The following is a 24158-nucleotide window of genomic DNA, read 5'->3' on the forward strand; positions in this document are numbered from 1 at the left end:
CCTGGAAGCCAACTGAAGACAGTTGAACTGAGGAGGAGGGGCTCATCAGCTGTGCCAAATGCTGCTGATAGGTCCAGTAAGGACTAAGAATTGACCATTGGATTGATCAATGTAGAAATTAGTCATGACCTTGAGAATGGCAATTTCAGTGGAGTGGTGGAGGTGTACCTCTGATTGGAATGTGTTCAGATGAGAATAGGAAGGAGGAGAAAAATTGGAATCAGTGAATAGAGACAACTATCACAAAGGGGTGAAGGAGTAGTCCAAGTGGATATCTGAGGGAAGAACGTTCCTGACAGATGGAATGGACATTGAAAAGGCCGTAGGCAAAAGTGACTGTGACTTTTTTGAGAAACAGCAGAGAGACCATGGTTGGGGCAGAGTGAGTGAGGTGGAGAGCAGGCAGAGAGGGTAGGGGGCTATGGAAGGAAAATTGTCTGGGGCTCCCTCCTGACACCAGATTGATGTAGGTAGAAAGCCTAGGGGAATGTGGTCTTAGACCAGGAACTGGTTCAAACGATGCCTTCAAATATTCGTGTTCAAATATTGCACGTGGAGGTGTATATTACATACATCTGTAAAGAAAAATGTGCCTCAAAGGGCAGCAAAGAAATAGGATGCTAGCAGTTGCAGAAGTGGAGTTAAGAGAATATATATATATATTCCATATATAATGATGAGAATGTATTTACGTGAAGATAAGAAATAACAGCATGATGGTATCCTGACAGAAACGACCTAGTAGAGAGCACAACATTGATGGTGGTGATAAAGGGGCGAGAGATCGTAGTGATATTGTTGAACTGGTGTGAGAGAAAGAGATCTAAAGACCTTCCTCAACTTATGATGGAGCTACATCTGGATAAACCCATTGTAAATTGAAAATATTATAAGTCGAAAATGCATTAAATACAACTAACCTACCCAACATCATAGCTTAGCCTAACCTGCCTGAAACGTGCTCAGAACACTTACATTGATTAGCCTACATCTGGGCAAAATCATCTAACACAAAACCTCTTTTATAATAAAATGTTGAATATCTCATGTAATTTACTGAATATTGTACTGAAAGTGAAAAACAGAATAGTTGAATGGGTACAGAATGATTGGAAGTATATCAGTATGAGTTGTTTACCCCATAATCGTGTGGCTGACTGGGAGCTGAAGCTCTCTGCTGCTGCCCAGCATCACGAGAGAGTATCGTACCACATACTGATAGCCCGGGGAAAGTTCAAAATTCAGAAGTTTGTGGTTGTGTATTTTCCTCTAGCCAGGTTTAGCTGTGTGAGTTCAGGCTCCTTGAGGTGTATTTGGACTTAGCTAGAGTTATGATTTTGCCAGGGAAGGAAACAAAGTGAGAGAGGGGCAGGAGACTGGAGGGTATATGTCAATGAGTGATTATAAAGACTGAGCATGACATTTGAGCTAGGGAAGGAGGGGAGAGAAAACAATAAGGGACCGAGAGATGGTGAAATCTGGCAAAACCAATGGACTGGAGATTTTTGTGAGGTTAAAGGATAGTGGGTTCTGGGCTCCCCTGGTGGCGCAGTGGTTGAGAGTCCGCCTGCCGATGCAGGGGACACGGGTTCGTGCCCTGGTCCGGGAAGATCCCACATGCCGCGGAGCAGCTGGGCCCGTGAGCCATGGCCGCTGAGCCTGCGCATCTGGAGCCTGTGCTCCGCAATGGAAGAGGCCACAACAGTGAGAGTCCCACGTACCACAAAAAAAAAAAAAAAAAAAAGGATAGTGGGGTCTGGGTACCAAAGGGAATGAGCTGGAAAAAGAGGAGGTGATGGTCATAAAGAGGGATGTTTGAAATTGAGATTATGCAGGGATTGCTGTAATTGCTGTGACAAGGCCTAGGGTATGGCCATGCAAATGAGTAGCTGAGTTGGGGTTAAGGTCAATGTCATGAAGGAGAAATGAAGGAGCCAGTGTACCAGAATGATCATTCTTGAGCTCACGAGGAATTAAGACAGGACTACTACTGTTGGGAATGACATAATTCCGGGAGCTAAAATCTTTGAGAAATAAGGGAGAGGAGCACTGAGGTTTGGTAGATGATGGCAATGAAGTCTAGTTGGTGACACAAGCTGTCAAAAGCTGGAGGTTTTCAGGGATGTGGGAGAGGAATGCTCTAAAGGCAGCAGTGAGAAGCAAGGAAGACATTTACCGGAGCTTCAGGCTCTGTGGTACAAAGGTGATGGGAGAGAAAAATCATCTACTTCTCTTGAGTGGGCTTCAGGGGACACAGAGTCCTCAGGGAAGAACCTGGTTTCTGTTAAGGCAAGACAATGAAAGTCACATTCAGAGAAGAGGGTGGCGATATGGAGGAATTATTGAGGTTGCATTGTGTTTTAGGAGTAAGGAAGGGGTGTGAGAAGTGAGCTAAAGAGAGAATGGGGTCACAGCCTTATGGAAGTTAGAATGTGGGAGTTGAGGGGTATCGCGGGGATATGGGGGTTCTTGTGGTGACTGACACAAGTGGGGTTGGACATTGATGAGATGACTTCTGATGGATTTGAGGCAGATAGATTCAAGATAGACTTTGAAGTTTCGGCTAGCGGTGGGGAGGTGAGTGTCTGAGGCTTGCTGTCAACCCCGAGGGATATGGAAATTCAGTCTTACACCTGGAGCACTGGTCCACAGAATGCTCCATGTTGCTTCTGGAAACACATAAATCTGTAGTGAAAGAAAAATGGGCTAGAAACTATATATCATATTCAGGATAGGAGTAACCCTGGGGAAGTGGGAGGGGAATGGAAATGGGGTGAAGGTCAAGGAAACCTCAATTTTTCTGTAATGTTTTTATTCCTTAAAAAAAAGACAAAGTAGGGCTTCCCTGGTGGCACAGTGGTTGAGAGTCCGCCTGCCGATGCAGGGGACACGGGTTCGTGCCCCGGTCCGGGAGGATCCCACATGCTGCGGAGCGGCTGGGTCTGTGAGCCATGGCCGCTGGGCCTGCGCGTCCGGAGCCTGTGCTCCGCAATGGGAGAGGCCACAACAGTGAGAGGCCCGCATAACGCAAAAAAAAAAAAAAAAAAAAAAAAAAAAAGACAAAGTAAATATACCTAAATATAACAGCATCCAAATCTGAGTGGTGGAAATACTGGTGTTTGTTATATTTAATGCCTGGAACGTTGTAGCTACTCAATGAATATTATTTGTTGAATGAGCATGCCTTTCTGCATTAACAGTTCCTCCAATGAACATACAAAACTCTCAAGCTAGCACATCGTGCTACAAGAGCATAGGAAAGAAAATGGAGAGAGCCGGGGAAGGCCTGAGAAATGCTTCAGGAGAGAGTAATTGCTGATCTATGTAGATCTCTACCACCATACATGAGCCTTATGGAAAATATGGCATGCAAGCTAAAGACATAGTCCTATCTCCATTTTACCTTAATGCTCTAAGGTTCTGGGTGAGTATCCAGAAAATGACCTTGAATATTTAGTTTTTTCAAGTACCTACTGGAGTCTCCTTTTTGTCTCCCAACATAGACACTGGGTGGTGCTGCTGTCCAAAAATTCTGCTCTACCCTGGATTTATTACTTCAAACTAAAGACGGGTATTTATCTAAGTGTCTACTGTAGACCAAGCAAGGTGCTCGGGATTAGAGATATATAGATGAATAGCCTCAGCAGATTCTCCTCTGATTACATTGCTACCATGTTCAGTGGCTGAAAAATTAGAAAATGTGACTTTTACATAGGAGCGTACCACTGTCACAGAAATGCCCAGTTGTGGGAGTGAATGATCCTGAACTACCCACCCTTTCCATGAGCGTCCCTCCTCCAACACCTGGCCAAGGATCAGAACAGACATTGAGCATCACTCGTTGTCACCGCATACTTAGGGTCCTTTGAATATAAAAAGCCAAGAGTACCTGATTACGGCTCCTTCAGCTTGGATCTCGGAGTTTTGGACGTTCAAAGCTAACTGGGTAAAATGTGTCTGCTTATTGTAGAGGCCACTATTATCGTGGAGGAGTGAGTGTACTTGGGAGGAAGGGAAGTGGACCCTCAGGATGAAAGTAGTGGGAGAAGGAGGGCAGGTAGGCCAGCCACTGATCCCTTGGGGAATCAGTGGGCTTGGATGTGGTCTGGATAGGCGGATCTGGTATGACACTATCAACACCCAGTTGCAAGGGTGAGGTCCTGAGTAGAGAGGAGACAGTAGACTGAGGTCAGCAAGTCTAAAGAGGTGGGAGGGGCGAGGAGGCGGGTCTAGGATCCCTTGGGCAATCCGAGAGGACTGGGGCGGGGTCTGGGGGCGGAGCCTGTCACGTAGCTTATAACTGCGGGGTTTCGCATGGGAAGGCTAACCTCGTCCTGTGTACCAAGCGGTCTCAGTTCAGCGGTCTACCCTTCCCTGGTCTCCGAGCCTTCGGGTGAGGACGTGCGGCCCAGCCAGAGCCAGAGGACTGTGGGAACGGGAGGGCGTGGCGGCCTCGGGGCTGGCATATCGGGCCTGCTGGAATTGGAGGGGCGGGGGTTGGGACGGGCGATTCGTATCTGCGCCTCCTGGCGAGTCCGCGCCTTTGTTTTCACAGCGCCTCCTTCTGCGTGCAATGCGGAATCCTCCCGGGGTCTGTCCCTGGAAGGTCCGAGGGGGGAGCCCCCAGAGCGGCCAGTCCGCTGTGGCTGCAAGTCCGAGGCTGAGGGGATGAGGAGTGTGGGGCTCGGAATGGGCCCTCTGGGGCTGGCCCTTCGCTCTCTCCTTCCCGTGGCTGTTAGGTTGGACTGCGCTCCCGACAATGATGATATTTATTTTGAAATGTAAGCAGATTGCTGCTAACAAACTGGTCTATGAACCCAGCCCTGTTATTATTATTTGAAGTCCCTGTTTCCCCCCTCTGATCGCTTGTCAAAGGATGGTCTTAGGGTGACCTCGATGGAAGGGAGGCATTCTGGGGACGTCTGGCTGCTTGGGGGCCTCTCAATGCTTGTCTGGGCACTAGACGTGTCTTACCTCACCAGGGTGGGGCCAGGCACGCGCAGGAGAGCTCTGCTTTCCGGGCTCAGGGGTCTCCTATTGTCTCTTCTGGACAAACCCGGAAGGATCACAGGGCACCTCATCTCCTAGCCTCATCTACTACCCTCTCCTCTTGAGGGGAAAATATGGTAAAATAAAAATGAACTCTAGTTTATCCCATTCTGCTGAAGTTCTTGGTTTGATCATAATTAGCTGTGCCGTCTTACAGCATTTACAAACCAGTGCCATAAGGAGTTATTGTGAGACATGTAATTAGTTATGACTGGATTTAATCCCTCCTCTTATTGTAGCCCCTTAATCTACTGTCTTTGGGCAGATGAAATGGAAAGAAACTAGTCCAATTTGTGCTACCCCTTTTTGTGTGCTGCTTCCTAACCCCCAAGAAAAATGCCCCCCTCTCATAGTAATTGAATACAAAGTGAACGTGCTCAAATACTGCTATCTCCTTACAAATTAATTAGCTGGTTAAACCCAGTCCTTATTTTTTCTTCTATCCCTATCTGCTCATGTGTTTCTGTCACCTCCATTTTACTTTTGCTGTGATTTTAAAAGTCAGACATATTGGCTCCCGGTTTCTAGTACATCTTGGTTTCTAGTGCATCCTGATCCAATGGCATTTACTGTCTATCAGAAATGGGGTAATGATGTGGGGTAATAAAAAGTATTCTAATAAAAATATGACTTTTCTAAGATCTGTTGCTGTTTTCCTATTGAAAATCAGCAGGTAAAATACACATTGATATTAAATGTGAGAATTTTGGCTGTTACTACTTAGTGTGATAATAGTTCTACCAGATAAGTTTTTTTAATGGTTTTCTTTTTTGGTCTTTTAGTCAAGATGAGTGATAAGCCAGACTTGTCTGAAGTGGAGAAGTTTGACAAGTCAAAACTGAAGAAAACTAACACTAAAGAAAAAAACACTCTTCCCTCAAAGGAAAGTAAGTCATGGGGACTTTCTGAGACAAACAATGGTGAAAATTAATAGGTTCAGTAAATAAACTCTTCTAGTAAATTTTACCACAAAGGAAGCAATAGCCAGAGTACGAATTATTTAATGTATAACATTAAAAAATATCAAATAATTGCCTTTTTTACTTTGCTTATATAAGTAGTTCTCACAAAATAGGCCCCAGTAGTAATGAGGGAACTTAAAAAAGCTGGCTTTTTGTGGAAAACTACTAAAACCCACATTGAAACCAATCTTGGAATATTGGACATAGCATTAGAAACATCTTAGTTTTGTCCGATTTTTGTTATTTGGCATCTTTTTGCATCTAGCTATTTGGGTCTTTGATCTCATCCCTAATGAGTCATGCAAACTGTGGTTTTGGCCTTCTCTACCTGATGACAAGATGAGGTGAGCTAATCAGTTTAGATATAGGGTATACTCAAGTCTCCCAGGGATCAAGGGATCAATTTTGCCCTCCCCACTTACAGCCTGCAGGAGAAACCCCAAGCCAAGGGAAACGTTTTGTCATGTAGCATTATTTGAAAGTTCCAAAGTTAGTCAAAATTGTCTGAAATGGCATAACTTCCTAATCGTATAGTGATAGATAAATCTGAAGAAAGTGCTTCACTTGCCCCCCAGTCTCAGAGTGATCTATGGTAAATATGGCAACAGCATAAATCTACCTCTCAAATGGGGAAAAAGAAACACACAGTTGAGTCTAACAAATGTTCAGCTCATTAATTTGCACACACACATACCTGACTGAGGATTTGTGTGTAGTGCCTTGGCATTCTAAATTTAAAGAAGGTATGGCAGCCTCCAATGACTTGGCAAAGAGTTCTTTTGGAAGAAACTGAACTTAATCTTAGGTAAATACCCTCTTAATGATTTTTTTTGTGTTTATTTTTTCCCCAGCTATCCAGCAGGAGAAAGAGTGTGGTCAAACATCGTAAAATGGGGATCTCCTTGCAAGAGCAAATTTCAACATTGCTTGAGTGTCTTCTTTTTGGTAAAACGTTGTAGAGATTTTAGGCATCTTCTGATGTCTTCTCACCCGTAATCCCTGGCTAAGAGGTCAGGGGTAGCCTTCGTTCCCTGACATTCACTTTAAAACTTCCATTGGTGCGTAAATTCCAGCTGGCAGATGCTGTCAATAATCTAACTGTGGATGACCTTTGTGCTTATAGTCTTTGCACCCCCTACCAGATAAGCCACTTTTAACTTTCTACAATTGTTCCCTCTATTGCTTTATAATCTCATGAAGTTGCATGCTTTTGCATCTTCTCACAGTTTATTTTCATTTGTAATGGAGCCATAAAATAATAAAAATAATCAGTATGTTTATAATAGGCTCCTGTGGTTCATTCCTGGTGGTCTTCTAAGGAATGAAAGTACACAAGGGTACTTTTCAGCCAAAAAAAATGGGTGCAGGAAAGCTGCTTCAGCAGATTTGGCACATGGGAAAGGCCCTCCTCTGTCTGATCTGGACAGAGGAGGGCCTTTGGGGATTGTGTGGGTGAACCATACTGACTCCATTTTGTCGGCTCCATCTTAGTACACACTGTCCTAACTCCTCCCCTTTCCATGTGACTGAGCTTTAGCCTAATTTACAAGGAGTGAGTCCAAGCCAGATGAGTTCCCTATCAACTTTTACCCTTGCCTTCATCTGATATGAAACCTGGAAGAGTGCCTTTTGCTGACATAGATGGTTAATGGTCATGAGACCCCTGGGGAGAGGAAAAAAACTCCTATTCCAGTTGGTGCAGACATGCTTCTCTGTTGGTAGTCAGATTCTATTTTTAGCTTTGGTCCCTTTAAATTCCCCTGTACCCTTTTTGGCAGTGCAGTGTGCAGTGCAGCTGTGAATGCCTCTGAATTATCTGTCTGCCCTATCTATCATGCCTGTATGTAAGTTACCCACAGGAAACTTCATAATTGCACTTTATGGAGCTGCTCGCTTCATTTTTCAGTCTCAAAGTTCCGTCTCAGTTTGCAGGATATTATTCAGTATGTCTGCCTCCCAACAGGGATGCTAAGTGCTTTTTCCTTAGAGTTGGAATCATAGACATAGAGAACCTTGGGAGAAGTCACGTGGACTAGCTCCCTTATCTCAGAAATGAGGAAATTAAAACACAGGGTCTGATTTAATCTTCTAAGGTGTATAAGGGCTGGCATTTTAGCTGGACTCTTCTTGCTTTTTTTTTTTTTTTTTTTTTTTTTTTTTTTTTTTGCTGTACGCGGGCCTCTCACTACTGTGGCCTCTCCCGTTGCGGAGCACAGGCTCCGGACACACAGGCTCCGTGGCCATGGCTCGCGGGCCCAGCCGCCGCGCGGCATGTGGGATCTTCCGGGATAGGGGCACGAACCCGTGTCCCCTGCATCGGCAGGCGGACTCCCAACCACTGCGCCACCAGGGAAGCCCTCTTCTTGCTTTTTGGAAAGTGCTTTTCAACTAAAGTTAGGGGACACCCAAGGTTGGGGTTGGATGGGGAAAGGGGCAAGAGACACTTGCTAACCCATACTGTGCTAAGCATATCACATCTTCTATCGAGCATAAACTCAGACATTTAATAACCTCTAATGACCTACAGTACTGAACCTCTGGCTTCATTCTTGTCCTGAACAGAATTCACTGTCTTATGAACCAAGTATTTTTGGTGTTTGTGGTGAGCATAAGTGCTATGGACTGAATTGTCTCCCTTCAAAAAATTTCATATGCTGAAGCCCTAACCCCAAATGTGACTGATCTGGAGACAGTGTATTTAGGTAATTAAGGTTAATTGAGACCATAAGGGAGGGGCCATAATCAGATAGTACTGTGGCCATAAAAGAATAGGAAGAGACACCACATCACTCTCTCCCCAACATGAAGGTGTCTACTTGCAAGCCAGGAAGAGAGTTTTCACCAGAAAATGACCCTGCTGGATCTTGATTTTGGGACTTCTATCCTCCAGAACTGTGAGAAAATTAATTTCTGTCGTTTAATCCACCTGGTCTACAGTATTTTGTTATGGCAAGCCTAGCTGGCTAATATAATAAGAAATACATATAAATAGACGAGTCCAGGTCACTGCCTTAAAACAATACTTTTTTCACTTGAAATTTATAAGAACCAATCACCTGTAATCCCACAAATTACACATTAACCTTTGAGTGTATAACCATCCTGACTGTAGTCTATTAATATTCATATATTTTCTGACTAAAAGGGATTATGCTGTCCATACCTATTTGCAATCTCAAGTATTATCTTACCACTCCCTTCTAAGAGCCGACATTCTTGAATAATCGCTGGGTTTACAGTAGGTGAAAGCTATGGTCTCTGCAATAGCATAAACTTCCCTAAGCAAAACCGGGGGTGGGGGGTCACCTCTGCTCAAATGTCAGTGAGGTGACACCATCACAGGGCTTAGAGTAGCCAGAGGATTTGAGAGTTGGTAGTAACCATGTTGGTCACCAATACCTTACCTCTTGCCTGAAATAATTATCCAATAGAGTTACTCAGCCCCTTGCTACAACAGGCTGCTTACACTGTGCCCAAACCTGCCTCCATGTAATTTCTATCCAGTAGTCCTAGGACTGTACTAGAGTCCCACACCACGTAGTTAATCCCTGCTCCAATAGTAGAAATCAGCTGTTGTGTGCCTGCCTCTATACCTCTGTCTTCTCCTGATGATACCTCCCAGATCCTCTGGATCCAAATTACATGATGAGGAAACATCCTGGTTGCTGACACGCTCAAATTTGCTCATGATCAGATACCTTTGTGTCCTGATTCTGTCATCCCACACATTTGCTCTCCTTTCAACATTGCCATTTGCAAACTTGAGAAAGATACTATACATCCATGATAGATTCAGCAACCTCTGTATTTGCACGGTAATCTACCACAAGATTGGATTTTAGTGGGCCTAAAGGAAAGAATGAATGTTGTCAGGTGAGCTGGGGTTGGATAAAAACTCCCATTGTTCAGTTGCATCTGGTAATCATCCTATTCATCGACATATTGATTCCATCCTGAGCAGTGTTAAGTATTAAACTTAGTGGGAACATATGAGACATACATGGTGGCAGGTTAAAGACCAGTAGCTGGTAAGTGAGTACTCATACATATATGAGATAGGAAAAACAATTTCTCACCTAGAGTAGGTTTACTCAGCATTTCTTAAATATATGTGGGGTTACTTTTCTAGCCTGTCTAACCGGAGAAATACTTTTTCTCCAATAGCCCACTATTAGCAGCGATTGAGATTTAGGGCCCTGAGCAAACCACAGTTAAAAAAAAATACCACACCAATATTCTCCTCAGTCTCCAAGAAAACACCCAGGAAGGCACTTATTTGCTCAACTCAGGTCACCTGCTCCTACTTTGAGCCAACGGCTGTGGCTGAGGGTCTGCAGGTCCTTCACTGGCTGAGCCAGTGAAGGGTGGAGCTTGGGTTGCTCTGACTAGATGCTCTCATCATCTAGTGAAGCATATTTGCAGGTCATGAAGCTTTGCATTTTAAAAAACAAAAGTATAGACCAGAACATAATAGAATCAGATAAATCTGAATGAGTTATCCTAGTTACTTTCAGTTTCTAGGAAGTTTGGAAAAGGTACCTTTACATGAACTTTTAAAATTCTGGACTCTAATATTATTTATTATTTATTTCAATAAATTCCACAATAGGGGTCATGCTGAAAAAAGTTTGTATGGCATATTCTGTTTTATGAATGATGATCCCCTGATTTGATGCTTGTAATTTTTTTTTTCTTAACATCTTTATTGGAGTATAATTGCTTTATAATGGTGTGTTAGTTTCTGCTTTATAACAAAGTGAATCAGCTATATGTGTACATATATCCCCATATCTCCTCCCTCTTGCATCTCCCTCCCACCCTCCCTATCCCACCCCTCTAGGTGGTCACAAAGCTCCGAGCTGACCTCCCTGTGCTATGCGGCTGCTTCCCACTAGCTATCTATTTTACATTTGGTAGTGTATATATGTCCATGCCACTCTCTCACTTCATCCCAGCTTACCCTCCCCCCTCCCCGTGTCCTCAAGTCTATTCTCAAGTAGGTCTGCATCTTTATTTCTGTCCTGCCCCTAGGTTCTTCATAACCATTTTTGTTTGTTTGTTTGTAATTTCTTATTTACAGCAGTAATGCTATTTCCCTTATTTAGTCTTTTCTGTAATGTGAAACCAGATTTATTTGATAATATTTCAAGTAGGACTTTTGTATCCTCATATATATATGAGACTGCTCAGAAATTTGTTTAGCATGCTTTTTTCAATAAGTTTTATCATCATATTGTATTTCTTGAAATAAAATAGTCTTTTCATTCATAATCTCGAACTATTTTATTGGCATCAGAATTAACTCTTCCTTGAAAGTCTGACCAGATACACCCCTGGAAGCTTGGCCATTTGGCTCATTGATGATCACCATCTCTTCAGTTCTTATTTATCCTTAAATCCTTGTTTGGATCAATTTTTATAATTTGGTTCAATTTCTATACTATTTTACATTCATACATGTATAAATAACTTTGCATGTATTATCAAAGATTCTTGAAAGCATTGTGCTTTTAATTTTAAAATATTTCCCACTTTATTGATATATTTTCTCTCCCTAAGGGGGTTTCTTAGAGAATTAGGTGAGTATATATTTTTCACCCAGTAGATCTTCACCAATTCTAGCCTTTGGAATACTTTTAGAATCTAAGTATTGTGAAGAAAACAATTTTAAACTTGGTACACGGTTAAGGAGGTGGAGACATGGTCAAGACCCATACCTTCAAGGTGGGCAACCTACTAATGGGAGGATAATTGCAATTGCAGAGGTTCTCCCCAAAGAATAAGTGATCCAAGCCCCACATAAGGCTCCCCAGACTGGGGGTCCTGCACCAGGACGATGAGCCCCCAGAATGCTTGGCTTTGAAGGCTAGTGAAACTTACTTTCAGGAGAGCCTGTGGGAAATAGAGACTCCACTCTTAAAAGGCACACACAAAATCTAACAAGCTTGGGAATCTAGGGCAGAAGGAGTAATTTGAAAGGAGCCTGTGTTAGACCCACCTGCTGATCTTGGAGAGCCTCCTGGAGAGGCAGAAGGCAACTGGAGCTCACCATGGGGATATAAACAGAGGCGGTAGCCATTTGGGGGAGCTGGCTCTACCACGTGACACTGGTACTGGCAAGTGCTATTTTGGAATCCTCCTTCTAGCTTGTTAGTGTTGGAACCCAGCTCTGACCAGCAGCCTATCAGCACCAGTACTGTGACATCTCAGGCCAAGCAAAAGCCCAGGCAGAGACACAGCCCCATCCACCAGCAGGCCTGCTGCCTTGAGACCCCTGAAGCCCACACCTACCCTGGAACCCAGTCCAGTCCACCCTAGGACCTGGCCTCGATCCACTGGGCTGGAACTAGCCCCAGCACCAACCTCATCCGTCAATGGCTAGGCACCATCCCATGATACTCTGGACCCCAGTCCAGCCTACCAGTAAGCTGAAACACCAACTCCAGGACCCTCAGGGCCATGCAGCCCACATTCCCAGGACCCGGCTCCACACACCAGTGAGCCTGCACTAGTCCCGGGAATCCCTGGGCCTCACTCCTGCCCACAAGTAGGCCAAAACACAAGCTCTGGGACCCCTGGTCCCTGCAGCCAGAGACCCCAGGACCCAGCTCTGCCTACCAGGCTGGCACTAACCACCACCCACCAGTGAGGAGACACCAACCCCAGGATCATCACAGCCCTTCATCCTGCCATATCAGGACCCATCCCACACCAAAGCAGGCTGACACTTGCCCCAGGACCCCAAGGGTCCTGGCCCTAGACACCAGCTCAGGACACCTTGGGCTGCTCAGCCAGTGGCCCTGGAATTTGGTCCTACTCACCAATGGGCTGACACCAGCTTCAGGACACCGCTGGGATATGGTCCCTCCCACCAGCAAGTGGACATTAGATCTAGGACTCCCAGGCCTGCAACCACCCATTCCAGATCTCCTCATCATTGGAGTACAGATTTAGGATAAATGAATCCCCTTATCAGTATTATTATTTTTGTGGAATATTAGAAAAATCTTAAGAAAGAATGTGAAAAAAGGATATGGTTCCCAAGGATACCAGGAAAAACTTCCACCAAATCAACCGCAGTTAAATTTCTCTGGATGGGACCTCGAGATGGTCTTATACGACCAGAACATAGTTTTGGAAGTGAAAAACTCACTTCAGAACCATCACAGTTTCAAAACAGAACTGTGGACCCATAATAAAAACAATACTTTATAAAATTACATAATTTCTATTGTGTTCATTGTTGCTGCTTCAATATCCCAGTGTCTGCCCATATGATATACAAATGTTTTTCAGAACTTTTCTTGCACACTGATCATATGCATATATTATGTGTGAATTCCTGTGAAGAAACTAGGATGTTTTTATTGTGCTAGGTGTGTGTTACATTTAGTAAATCCAATAATCAAATACAGGCATTAGTAAACCAGTGTTACAACTGCAGCATATAGGCTGTGAAGGCAGAAGTGCAAGGGTGAGTGACACACATGACATCTAGGAAGGAGAGAGGGAAAATGGGGTTTGATGTTGAAGACCTGGAGGAGAAATTAGCATATGCAATTATTCACTTCAGAGGGTGATTGAGGAAAATGGATGCCTAAAGGGCAATCATGATCTAATGGTGCTGGCTACTGAAAATACAAATTAGAGCAAGGACTTTACTGCTTAAATAACAAACTATAAGTTCCAACCCTAAGAAAATAGTATTAATAGGACAAGCATACCTCATTCAAACTTTTTTCAACATTATCTGTATCACAGAATTCACTGTAAAACATAAGCAAAAATGGAAACACATTGTGGAAATAACTGAATTTGAAAGTTCAAAAAACAATTCCTGTTCCAGCCTTTCTGGTAATCTCTAAGGTCATTATTATTTTTGTAAACATTTTATTTACCTCTTTCATTCCCTAACTCCCTAAGAGATTGGGTACAATAATCCAGAAGTTTTTAAAGGTAAAGTGAAGAAACTGATAAGAAAAATCAAAGGTACTACAATCAAACTTCTTTCAACATACCCCATATTCAGAATTATTTAATATACATAAATAAGGAACCAAAAATAGTACACAAATATCTAAATTAAAATTTCTTGGCCTAATTTACTTCTCCACATCCCTGAATTCTGAATTTACTATTCCTATATGTTCAGACTTATCCAATTCTAATTTTTTACATTCTATTTCTTATGACATTTAAAAGACAAAACTTTATGACCCACAATTATGTATCATAGGATGACAGGAGTGTTCAATGAGAGTAGCTCAAGCACCAGTGTCCACTGGAGCAGCCAATAAGGTCCTACAGCCCATGAGCCACAAGCATTGTCCCAAAGTGTGTGGGGAGGTGACCTGGGATGAACCTGGGTGTGCTTCCTTGAAGCTTCTTTTCAAACATGGTTATTTAGTAATATGAATCCAGAGCTGGAAGAGGAACATCTCTCTTGACCTCTGCATTAAGTTAAGAGAAAGATGGTGAGCAGTAAAAGAACTAAGATGACTTTCTTCTTGTCCTTGCAGTGTTCCAATATTAATATTAATTATATTGTTAATATAATCTAATTTCCATTGCATTTTCCTCTTAGCCCAATGGCTTTTTGTTTGTGTTTCTGTGAGTTATTATTTAATTCAGAAGCAGTTGATGATTTTCCTGTTACTTTTATTTTTAATTGATTTGTAGTCTCCCATTTCTGTGGAGAAAGAACATGATCTGTCTTTTCTACCTTGGAAATTTATAATGATTTGCTTTAAAACTCAATTTTTGGTTAACTGTGATAAGTTTTCTATTTGTATTGTTAAATTGGTTGAAAATTCTCCTTTGGATTAAGATGTAGAAACCTGTAAAGAATGTCACTCTCAGCCAAACAATGAGACAAACACTGGATACTATACAAAAAATAACACTTTTCTTGAGCCCATCCAAAAAAGTACAAAACCCTTTTGTAGAGACCAAACACATAGAGGATTTCACCTATGGCAGAGCCCTATTAGCTTAAGAGAAAGAATGGGCCGGGGCAGGATACTAGAGGGAGATTTTCTGAATAGTGCAGGCATAAAGGGGGCAATGCCTGAGCAAGGAGAGGGCATTAAGTTCTGGTATTTCCAGCCCAATTTGGAATCAGTCTGGTGACTCATCATACATCAAGAGCTCTCCTTGGGACAAGGAGAGCCAGGACCAATGAGCCCATTATTAGGATCATGGACCTTCCCAGGACAGACCCCCTTCCTCCTTGTCTTCCACCTGCCTCTTGTTTGCAGAAAAAGATTAGCATGCTAGGCCTTCCTTGAGTTCCAAAGAATAAACTTAATCAAAGAAGTGAGAAAATACAGAAACAAAGGAAAACAGTCAAGCAAGACAAAATAATAATAGTTTAGCCATTACACAAAGTCAAGGACCTTTATTTCCTCCACAAGGGCTATAGATAATATTCTGAGCCATATACTTTGAGCTGTTTTGCAGATACTGAAACCCCCACCAGGTGAAAGAAGTTAACTCTATACTGACCACAAGCATGTAGACCCCCAAACCGGTTCAAACTAGAAGGTTGATGATGTTGATTCCCATTATACTTCACCACCAACCAATCAGAAGAATGTCCATGAGCTGGTCAAACCCCCCGCAACCCTCTCCCTCACTCTGTTTTTTAAAACCCTTCTCTTAAAGGCATTGGGGACTTCAGGCCTTTTGAGTATTAGCCATCTGTGCTCCTTGTTTTGTATCTGCAATAAACACTGCACTTTCGTTCACCACAACACGGCGTCAGTAGGTTGACTTTACTGTGTGCGGACGAGTAGACCCAAGTCTGCTTCTATAAAAATTTTTGCGACCCAGATGGGACAGCTGTCCTGATTGTGCATCTCGTCCATGGCACATCAACACCTGTTCAGTGGCAAGCACTTGGGGCTGTCTTGGAGACAAAGGTGCTCAGGCAGATGCTGGACAGGATCCAAGAGCATCCCAGATCTAGTTTTGGCCTTCTGGTGGGTGGGGCCTTCCAGATAGAGCTGGCTGCAGGTTCTAGTGTATCAAAAAAACTGGTACTGGCCTGCTGGTGAGTGGGGCTGGATTCTGGGGCAGCTGGCTGAGGAGTCCAAGGTATCTCAGAGCTGGTGTTGGCCTGCTGGTGGGTGGGGCTGGGGCCCAGGATGTCCTAGGGCTACTGCCAGCTCAGTGGTGAGCAGACCATGTCCTAGGGCTCTGGCTGCAGGACCCTGGGTGTCCCAGGTCTAGTGCCTGTACTGTCATGTGCAGGGGCAGATCCTAGGCACTCTAGTGGACAGTGATGTGTACAGTGGCACCTGTGGGCTCAGGGCATCTTAAAGCAGCCTGCCTGCTGTTGGGTGGACCCTGCCTGGCTAATTGCTTGGCCTGAAACATCCAATCTTGGTGCCTACAGGCTGGTGGTCAGAGGCAGGGCTGGGCCCTGAGGCTTATAAGCTAAGCCTCAGGAGGAGGCCAAAATGGCACTTGTCAGCAGCAGTGTTCATGTAGTAGAAAGAGCTCCCCAAAATGGCTGCCAACAGTGTCTATGTGCCCAGAGTAGGCCCCAGTTGCCTCCCACCTCTCCAGCAGACTCTCCAAGATCAGTAGGTGGGTCTGACTAGGATTCTTTCAAATTACTTCTTCTGTCCTGGGTCCTGAATCTTGTGAGATGTTGTCTGTGCCCGTTTTTTGTTTTTGTTTTTGTTTTTGTTTTTAGAGAACAGTTGTTTTACAATACTGTGTTAGTTTATACTGTACAGCAAAGTGAATCAGCTATATGTACACATATATCCCCTCTTTTTTGGATTCCCTTCCCATTTAGGTCACCACAGAGCACTGAGTAGAGTTCGCTGTGCTATACAGTAGGTTTTCATTAGTTATCTATTTTACACATAGTATCAATAGTGTATATATGTCAATCCCAATCTCCCAATTCATCCCAACCTCCCTTTCCCCCTTCCATATGTCTGTTCTCTACCTCTGTATCTCTATTTCTGCTTTGTAAGTAAGATCATCTATACCAGTTGTTCAGATTCAACATATATGTGTTAATATACAATATTTGTTTTTCTCTTTGACTTACTTCATTCTGTATAACAGTCTCTAGGACCATCCGTGTCTCTACAAATGACCCAATTTAGTTCCTTTTTATGGCTGAGTAATATTCCATTGTATATATGTACCACATCTTCTTTATCCATTCCTCTGTTGATGGACACTTCAGTTGCTTCCATGTCCTGGCTATTGTAAATAGTGCTGCAATGAATACTGGGGTACAAGTGTGTTTTTGAATTATGGTTTTCTTTGGGTTTATGCCCAGTAGTGGAATTTCTGGGTCATATGGTAGTTCTATTTTTAGTTTTTTAAGGAACCTCCATAATGTTCTCCATAGTGGCTCTATCAATTTACATTCCCACCAACAATGCAAGAGGGTTCCCTTTTCTCCACACCCTCTCCAGCATTTATTTTTTGTAGATTTTTTTTTTTTTTTTTTTTTTTGCGGTACGTGGGCCGCTCACTGTTGTGACCTCTCCCGTTGCGGAGCACAGGCTCCGGACGCACAGGCTCAGTGGCCGTGGCTCACAGGCCCAGCCGCTCTGCGGCATGTGGGATCTTCCTGGACCGGGGCACGAACCCGTGTGCCCTGCATCGGCAGGCGGACTCTCAACCACTGCGCCACCAGGGAAGCCCTATTTTTTGTAGATTTTTTGTTGATGGCCATTCTGACTGGTGTGAGGGGGATACCTCATTGTAGTTTTGATTTGCATTTCTCTAATAATTAGTGATATTGAGCATCTTTTCATGTGTTTCTTGGCCACCTGCATGCCTTCCTTGGAGAAATGTCTATTTAGGTCTTCCGCCCATTTTTTGATTGGGTTGTGGTATTTTTTTTTATATTGAGCTGCGTGAGCTCTTTTTGTATTTTAGAGATTAATCCTTTGTCAATCACTTTGTTTGCAAATATTTTCTCCCATTCTGAGGGTTGTCTTCATCTGTTTTTGGTTTCCTTTGCTGTGCAAAAGCTTTTAAGTTTCATTAGGTCCCATTTGTTTATTTTTGTTTTTATTCTCATTACTCTAGGAGGTGAGTCAAAAAAGTTCTTACTGCAATTTATGTCAAGGAGTGTTCTGCCTATGTTTTCCTGTAAGAGTTTTACACTGTCTGGCCTTGCATTTAGGTCTTTAAACCATTTGAATTTATTTTTGTGTATGTTGTTAGAAAGTGTTCTAATTTCATTCTTTTACATGTGGCTTTCTGGTTTTCCCAGCACCACTTATTGAAGAGGCTATTTTTTTTGCTGTGGCCTCTCCCATTGTGGAGCACAGGCTCTGGACGCGCAGGCTCAGTGGCCATGGCTCATAGGCCCAGCCACTCCGTGGCATGTGGGATCTTCCCGGACCGGGACATGAACCCGTGTCCCCTGCATCAGCAGGCGGACTCTCAACCACTGCGCCACCAGGGACACTCAGCTCCATTTTTGTTTCTCAAGAGTGCTTTTGCTATTTCAGGTCTTTTCTGTTTCCATACAAATTGTAAAATGTTTTGTTCTAGTTCTGTGAAAAATGCCATTGCTAATTTGATAGGGATTGCACTGAATCTGTAGATTGCTTTGGGTAGTAGAGTCATTTTCACAATATTGATCTTTCCAGTTCAGGAACATGTTATATCTCTCCATCTGTTTGTGTCATCTTTAATTTCTTTCATCAGTGTCTTATAGTTTTCTGTGTACAGGTTTTTGCCTCCTTAGGTAGGTTTATTCCTAGGTATATTATTCTTATCGTTGCAACGGTAAATGGGATTGTTTCCTTAATTTCTCTTTCTGATCTTTCATTTTTAGTGTATAGGAATGCAAGAGATTTTTGTGTATTAATTTTGTATCCTGCAACTTTACTAAATTCATTGATTAGCTCTAGTAGTTTTCAGGTGGCATCTTTAGGATTTTCTATGTATGGTATCATGTCATCTGCAAAGAGTGACAGTTTTACTTCTTCTTTTCTGATTTGGATTCCTTTTATTTCTTTTTCTTCTCTGATTGCCATGCCTAGGAATCCCAAAACTATGTTGAATAATAGTGGTGAGAGTGGGCACGCTTGTCTTGTTCCTGATTTTAGAGGAAATGCTTTCAGTTTTTCACCATTGAGAATAATATTTGCTGTGGGTTTGTCATATAGGGCCTTTACTATGTTGAGGTAGGTTCCCTCTATGCTCACTTTCCACAGAGTTTTTTTTTTTTTTTTTTTTTTTTTTTTTTTTTTTTTTTGTGGTATGCGGGCCTCTCACTGTTGTGGCCTCTCCCGTTGCGGAGCACAGGCTCCGGACGCGCAGGCTCAACAGCCATGGCTCACGGGCCCAGCCGCTCCGCGGCATGTGGGATCCTCCCAGACCGGGGCACGAACCCGTGTCCCCTGCATCGGCAGGCGGACTCTCAACCACTGCGCCACCAGGGAAGCCCTCCACAGAGTTTTTATCAAGGCTTTCCTAAATTCTGGTTAATTATCAACCGTGTCCCTGTGAATATTATTATTCTAAAATTTAACAAGGTTACCATTTCTGGCATGCCTACAAAATGCACTTAATACCTTCTTAGTCCATTTCTTAGGTCCCTTGGCCTCTCTTTAATCTTTTACTTCATTTATCTTACTATGAGCTATTCTGTGGAATTTCTTTCATCTATTTTCTAATTCACCAATTCTCCATCCAGCTGTGTCTCATCTGTTGTTTAAAATTTCTTGGAAGAAATTGACAAGAATACAATAATATTAGGGAACTTTAACACCCCACTTACAGCAATAGACAGATAATCCAGATAAAAAATCAGTAAGGAAATAGTGGCCTTAAATGACACATTAGACTAGTTGCACTTAATAGACATCTACAGGACATTCCATTCAAAAACAGCAGAATACACATTCTTTTCAAGTGCACATGAAACTTTCTCCAGGATAGATCACATGCTGTGCCACAACCCAAGTCTCAACAAATTTAAGAGGACAGAAATTGTACCAAGCATTTTTTCTAACCACACTGTATGAAACAAGAAAATGATTACATAAAGAAAAATGGGAAAACCACAAACACATGGAGACTAAACAATATGCTAGTAATAAACCAATGGGTCAGTGAGGAAATCAAAGAGGAAGTTAGAAAATACCTGGAGACAAATGAAAATAAAAATACATCTTTCCAAAACCTATGGGGCACAGCAAAAGCAGTTCTAAGAGGGAAGCTTATAGCCATACAGGCAATGAAAGGGCGGGAGGAAAACAAATGAAAACAAACAGACAAAAAAACCCAAGACAAATAGCAAAGACAAAAAAGCAAACAGCAACAACAACAATTAAGAACAAACAAACAAACAAATGAGCAGACAGACAAAACCCCAGATAGATGGTAAAAGCAGAACCAACCAAACAAACAAAGAAAAAGAAACAAAGAAGCACACATACAAATAAACAAAACAAAAACAGGGAAAACAGAAAACAAGAGAACAACTAGACAAATAAATGAACCCCAAAATGAAATCAAACAACTAAAAACAAAACTGACAAAAAAAAAACCAAAACAAAAGCAGAATGCAAACAGAAGGAAAAAGCAAACAAAACGAACACACAAAAATGATAAAAATAATTTTAAAAAAGATAAAAAGGGTAAGAAAATTAGAACAAAGGAAAAAGAGATAAAAACAAAATAGAACAAAGGAAAGAAAAAAAACAAGGAATAAACACAGAACAACAAAATAGTAACATAGAAATAAAAAATATATATTAAAAAATTAAAAAGAAATTTATGTGGGGATCTTTCTTGCCCTTTCCAGTGTCCAAGGTCTTCTGCTAGCATTCAGCTGATGTTGTGTGAGAATTGTTCCATCTGTAGATGTATTCTTGATGCATTTGTGGAGAGAGAAGAACTCCATGTCCTCCTAGTCCTCCGCTGTCTTGGTGACCTCTGTGTGTGCCCCTTAAAATGAGAGTCTTTATCTCCCACAGCCCTCTGTGTCTCCCTAAAGTAAGCCCTGCTGACCTTCAAAGCCAAACATTCTGGAGGCTCATCTTCTCAGAGCATGACCCCTAGGCTGGGGAGGCAAGTGTGGTGCTCAGACCCCTCAGTCCCTCAATATTGGGAGGACCTCTGAAATTGTACTTATTCTCCCATTTGTGAGTTGCACACATTGGGGTATGGGTCTTGATTGTAGCACACTGCATCCTTCCTACCCACCTACTTGTGGTTCCTTTTTGGTATTTTTAGTTGTAGAAGGTCTTTTCTGATAGGTTCCAGTCTTTCTCATCAATAATTTCTCTGTAAATAATTGTAATTTTGGTGTGCCCATGAAAGGAGGTGAGCTCATGATCTTCCTACTCCATCATCTTGGGAACTCTCCTCCTGTTTGTTGGGAGTTTTTTTTATTATTACTAATTCAATTTCACTACTAGTGATCAGTCTCTTCTGATTGTTTATTTCTTCCTGATTCAGTATTTGAAATTGTGTGTTTCTAAAAATTCATCCGTTTCTTCTACATCATCCAATTTTTTGGCTTATAACTGTTTGTAGTATATTTTTGATTTTTTTGTATCTCTGTGATATTGTTTATAATTTACCCTCTTTCATTTCTTATTGTGTCTGTTTGGGTCCTCTCTTTTTTTCTTAATGAGCCTGGCTAAAGGCTTATCAATTTTCTTTATTAAAAAAATCTCAGCTCTTGGTTTTATTGATCTTTTCTTTTGCTTTTTAAAAAATAAGTTCATTTATTTATTTATTTTTGTCTGAATTGGGTCTTCATTGCTGCCTTCATTGCTAGGGCTTTCTCTAGTTGTGGTGAGCTGGGGCTACTCTTCATTGCAGTGTGTGGGCTTCTAAGTGCAGTGGCTTCTCTTGTTGTGGAGCATGGGCTCTAGGCATACGGGTTTCAGTAGTTGTGGCACATGGACTCAGTAGTTGTGGCTCATGTGCTCTAGAGAGCAGGCTCAGTAGTTGTGGCACACAGGCTTAGTTGTTCCATGGCACGTGGGATGTTCCTGGACCAGGGCTCGAACCTGTGTCCCCTGCACTGGCAGGCAGATTCTTAACCACTGCTCCATCAGGGAAGCCCTTCTATTGCTTTTTATCTCTTTTTTACTTATTTTCTCTCTGATATTTATTATTTCCTTCCTTCTGCCGACCTTGAGCTTGGTTTGTTTTTTTCTTATTCTTTTAGATGTTGGGGTAGGTCGTTTATTTGAGATTTTTCTTGTGTCTTGAAGTAAGTCGGTATGGTTATAAGCTTCCCTCTTAGAACTGCTTTTGCTGTGCCCCATAGGTTTTGGAAAGATGTATTTTTATTTTCATTTGTCTCCAGGTATTTTCTAACTTCCTCTTTGATTTCCTCACTGACCCATTGGTTTATTACTAGCATATTGTTTAGTCTCCATGTGTTTGTGGTTTTCCCATTTTTCTTTATGTAATCATTTTCTTGTTTCATACAGTGTGGTTAGAAAAAATGCTTGGTACAATTTCTGTCCTCTTAAATTTGTTGAGACTTGGGTTGTGGCACAGCATGTGATCTATCCTGGAGAAAGTTTCATGTGCACTTGAAAAGAATGTGTATTCTGCTGTTTTTGAATGGAATGTCCTGTAGATGTCTATTAAGTGCAACTAGTCTAATGTGTCATTTAAGGCCACTATTTCCTTACTGATTTTTTATCTGGATTATCTGTCTATTGCTGTAAGTGGGGTGTTAAAGTTCCCTAATATTATTGTATTCTTGTCAATTTCTTCCAAGAAATTTTAAACAACAGATGAGACACAGCTGGATGGAGAATTGGTGAATTAGAAAATAGATGAAAGAAATTCCACAGAATAGCTCATAGTAAGATAAATGAAGTAAAAGATTAAAGAGAGGCCAAGGGACCTAAGAAATGGACTAAGAAGGTATTAAGTGCATTTTGTAGGCATGCCAGAAATGGTAACCTTGTTAAATTTTAGAATAATAATATTCACAGGGACACGGTTGATGATTATCCGGAATTTAGGAAAGCCTTGATTCCATAGATTCAGGGAGCATACTTGGACACATTATATTAAAGCTACAAAGTTAGCATATAGATCATAATAGCAGACAAAAAGACACATTGTATACAGAGCAATGCAAATACTGTGACAGTAAATCTCCTTTCATCAACAAATGGAAGCCGAAAGTGAGTGGTGAGAGTAAGTAACCATCCACGTAGTGTTGTACTCCTAGCCTAAGTATCATGATAAGACTTTGATAGACTTGAAGATGGACCACTCAGCACACCAAAACAAGGACAGACTTACTGCCAGTCCTTAGCCATAAGCCACTTTAGATGTTACCTCTGCTGCACATAGCTACCTTGTCCAATGTTCTGTACTTCTTGAGTTGGCCCACTTCCAAGGACTGATCAAGGAGGTGGCATAAAGATCTGGCTATGTTGGACCAATGTGAAATGACTTTAACAGGCCATTGTACCTTTAGAACTCAGCATGGGATCAGAAAGTAATTTTGGAGGGTCTGCGTTAGATGTGCACTTCTCCTTCTGCCCACACCTACCTCTCGCATCCCTTTCTTGGGCATTGAGCATGCATAAATATCCTGCACACTAAACACCATATTGATGTTTGTGTCCTTAGAACTTAATTCAGAATAAAAGAGATTGGAGACAACATGAAAAATCATGGTATCGATATTTACACCAACAGATACCATGTTAAAGGAACTTCTAAGGAATGTTTGCCACTTCTGGTATCCCTAGGAGATGTACTTTATACTTTCTTAGTCCATTTGTTAGGTTTCTTGATCTCCATTTAATCCTTTTATTCTCTTTATGAAGTATTCTGTATTATTTTTTAATCTACCTTCTAATTCACATATTCTCTCTCCAGGGGTGTCTTAGCTATTTAAAATTTCTTTACTCTTCTATTCCAGTGTTTATGATTTTCTGTACTAGAAAGCTTATTTGCATCTTTTTTTTTTTTTTTTTTTTTTTTTGCGGTACACGGGCCCCTCACTGCTGCGGCCTCTCCCGTTGTGGAGCACAGGTTCCGGACGCACAGGCCCAGCAGCCATGGCCCACCGGCCCAGCTGCCCTGCGGCTTGTGGGATCCTCCCGGACCGGGGCACGAACCTGCGTCCCCCGCATCAGCAGGTGGACTCTCAACCACTGTGCCACC

At 42.2% G+C, this 24158-nt stretch overlaps 1 protein-coding gene across 2 annotated transcripts in view; it reads left to right on the forward strand.

Moving 5' to 3' along the window:
- Positions 1–7259, forward strand: part of TMSB15B (thymosin beta 15B) — a 29439-nt gene extending 22180 nt beyond the window's left edge. Inside the window, exons 1-3 of one of the 2 annotated variants that reach the window (XM_081222663.1) lie at positions 4312–4393; positions 5832–5936; positions 6863–7259. In XM_081222663.1, coding sequence (XP_081078789.1) covers positions 4315–4393; positions 5832–5936; positions 6863–6900 — 222 coding nt within the window. In that variant the 5' untranslated portion in view covers positions 4312–4314 and the 3' untranslated portion in view covers positions 6901–7259. Of the gene's footprint in view, positions 1–4311; positions 4394–5831; positions 5937–6862 lie in introns of those variants that run through there. The other variant, XM_081222664.1, reaches the window with a different exon arrangement.
- Positions 7260–24158: the final 16899 nt, after the last annotated feature.

This window comes from Mesoplodon bidens, assembly GCF_964165515.1.
Source record: "Mesoplodon bidens genome assembly, chromosome: X".
Taxonomy (NCBI): domain Eukaryota; kingdom Metazoa; phylum Chordata; class Mammalia; order Artiodactyla; family Ziphiidae; genus Mesoplodon; species Mesoplodon bidens.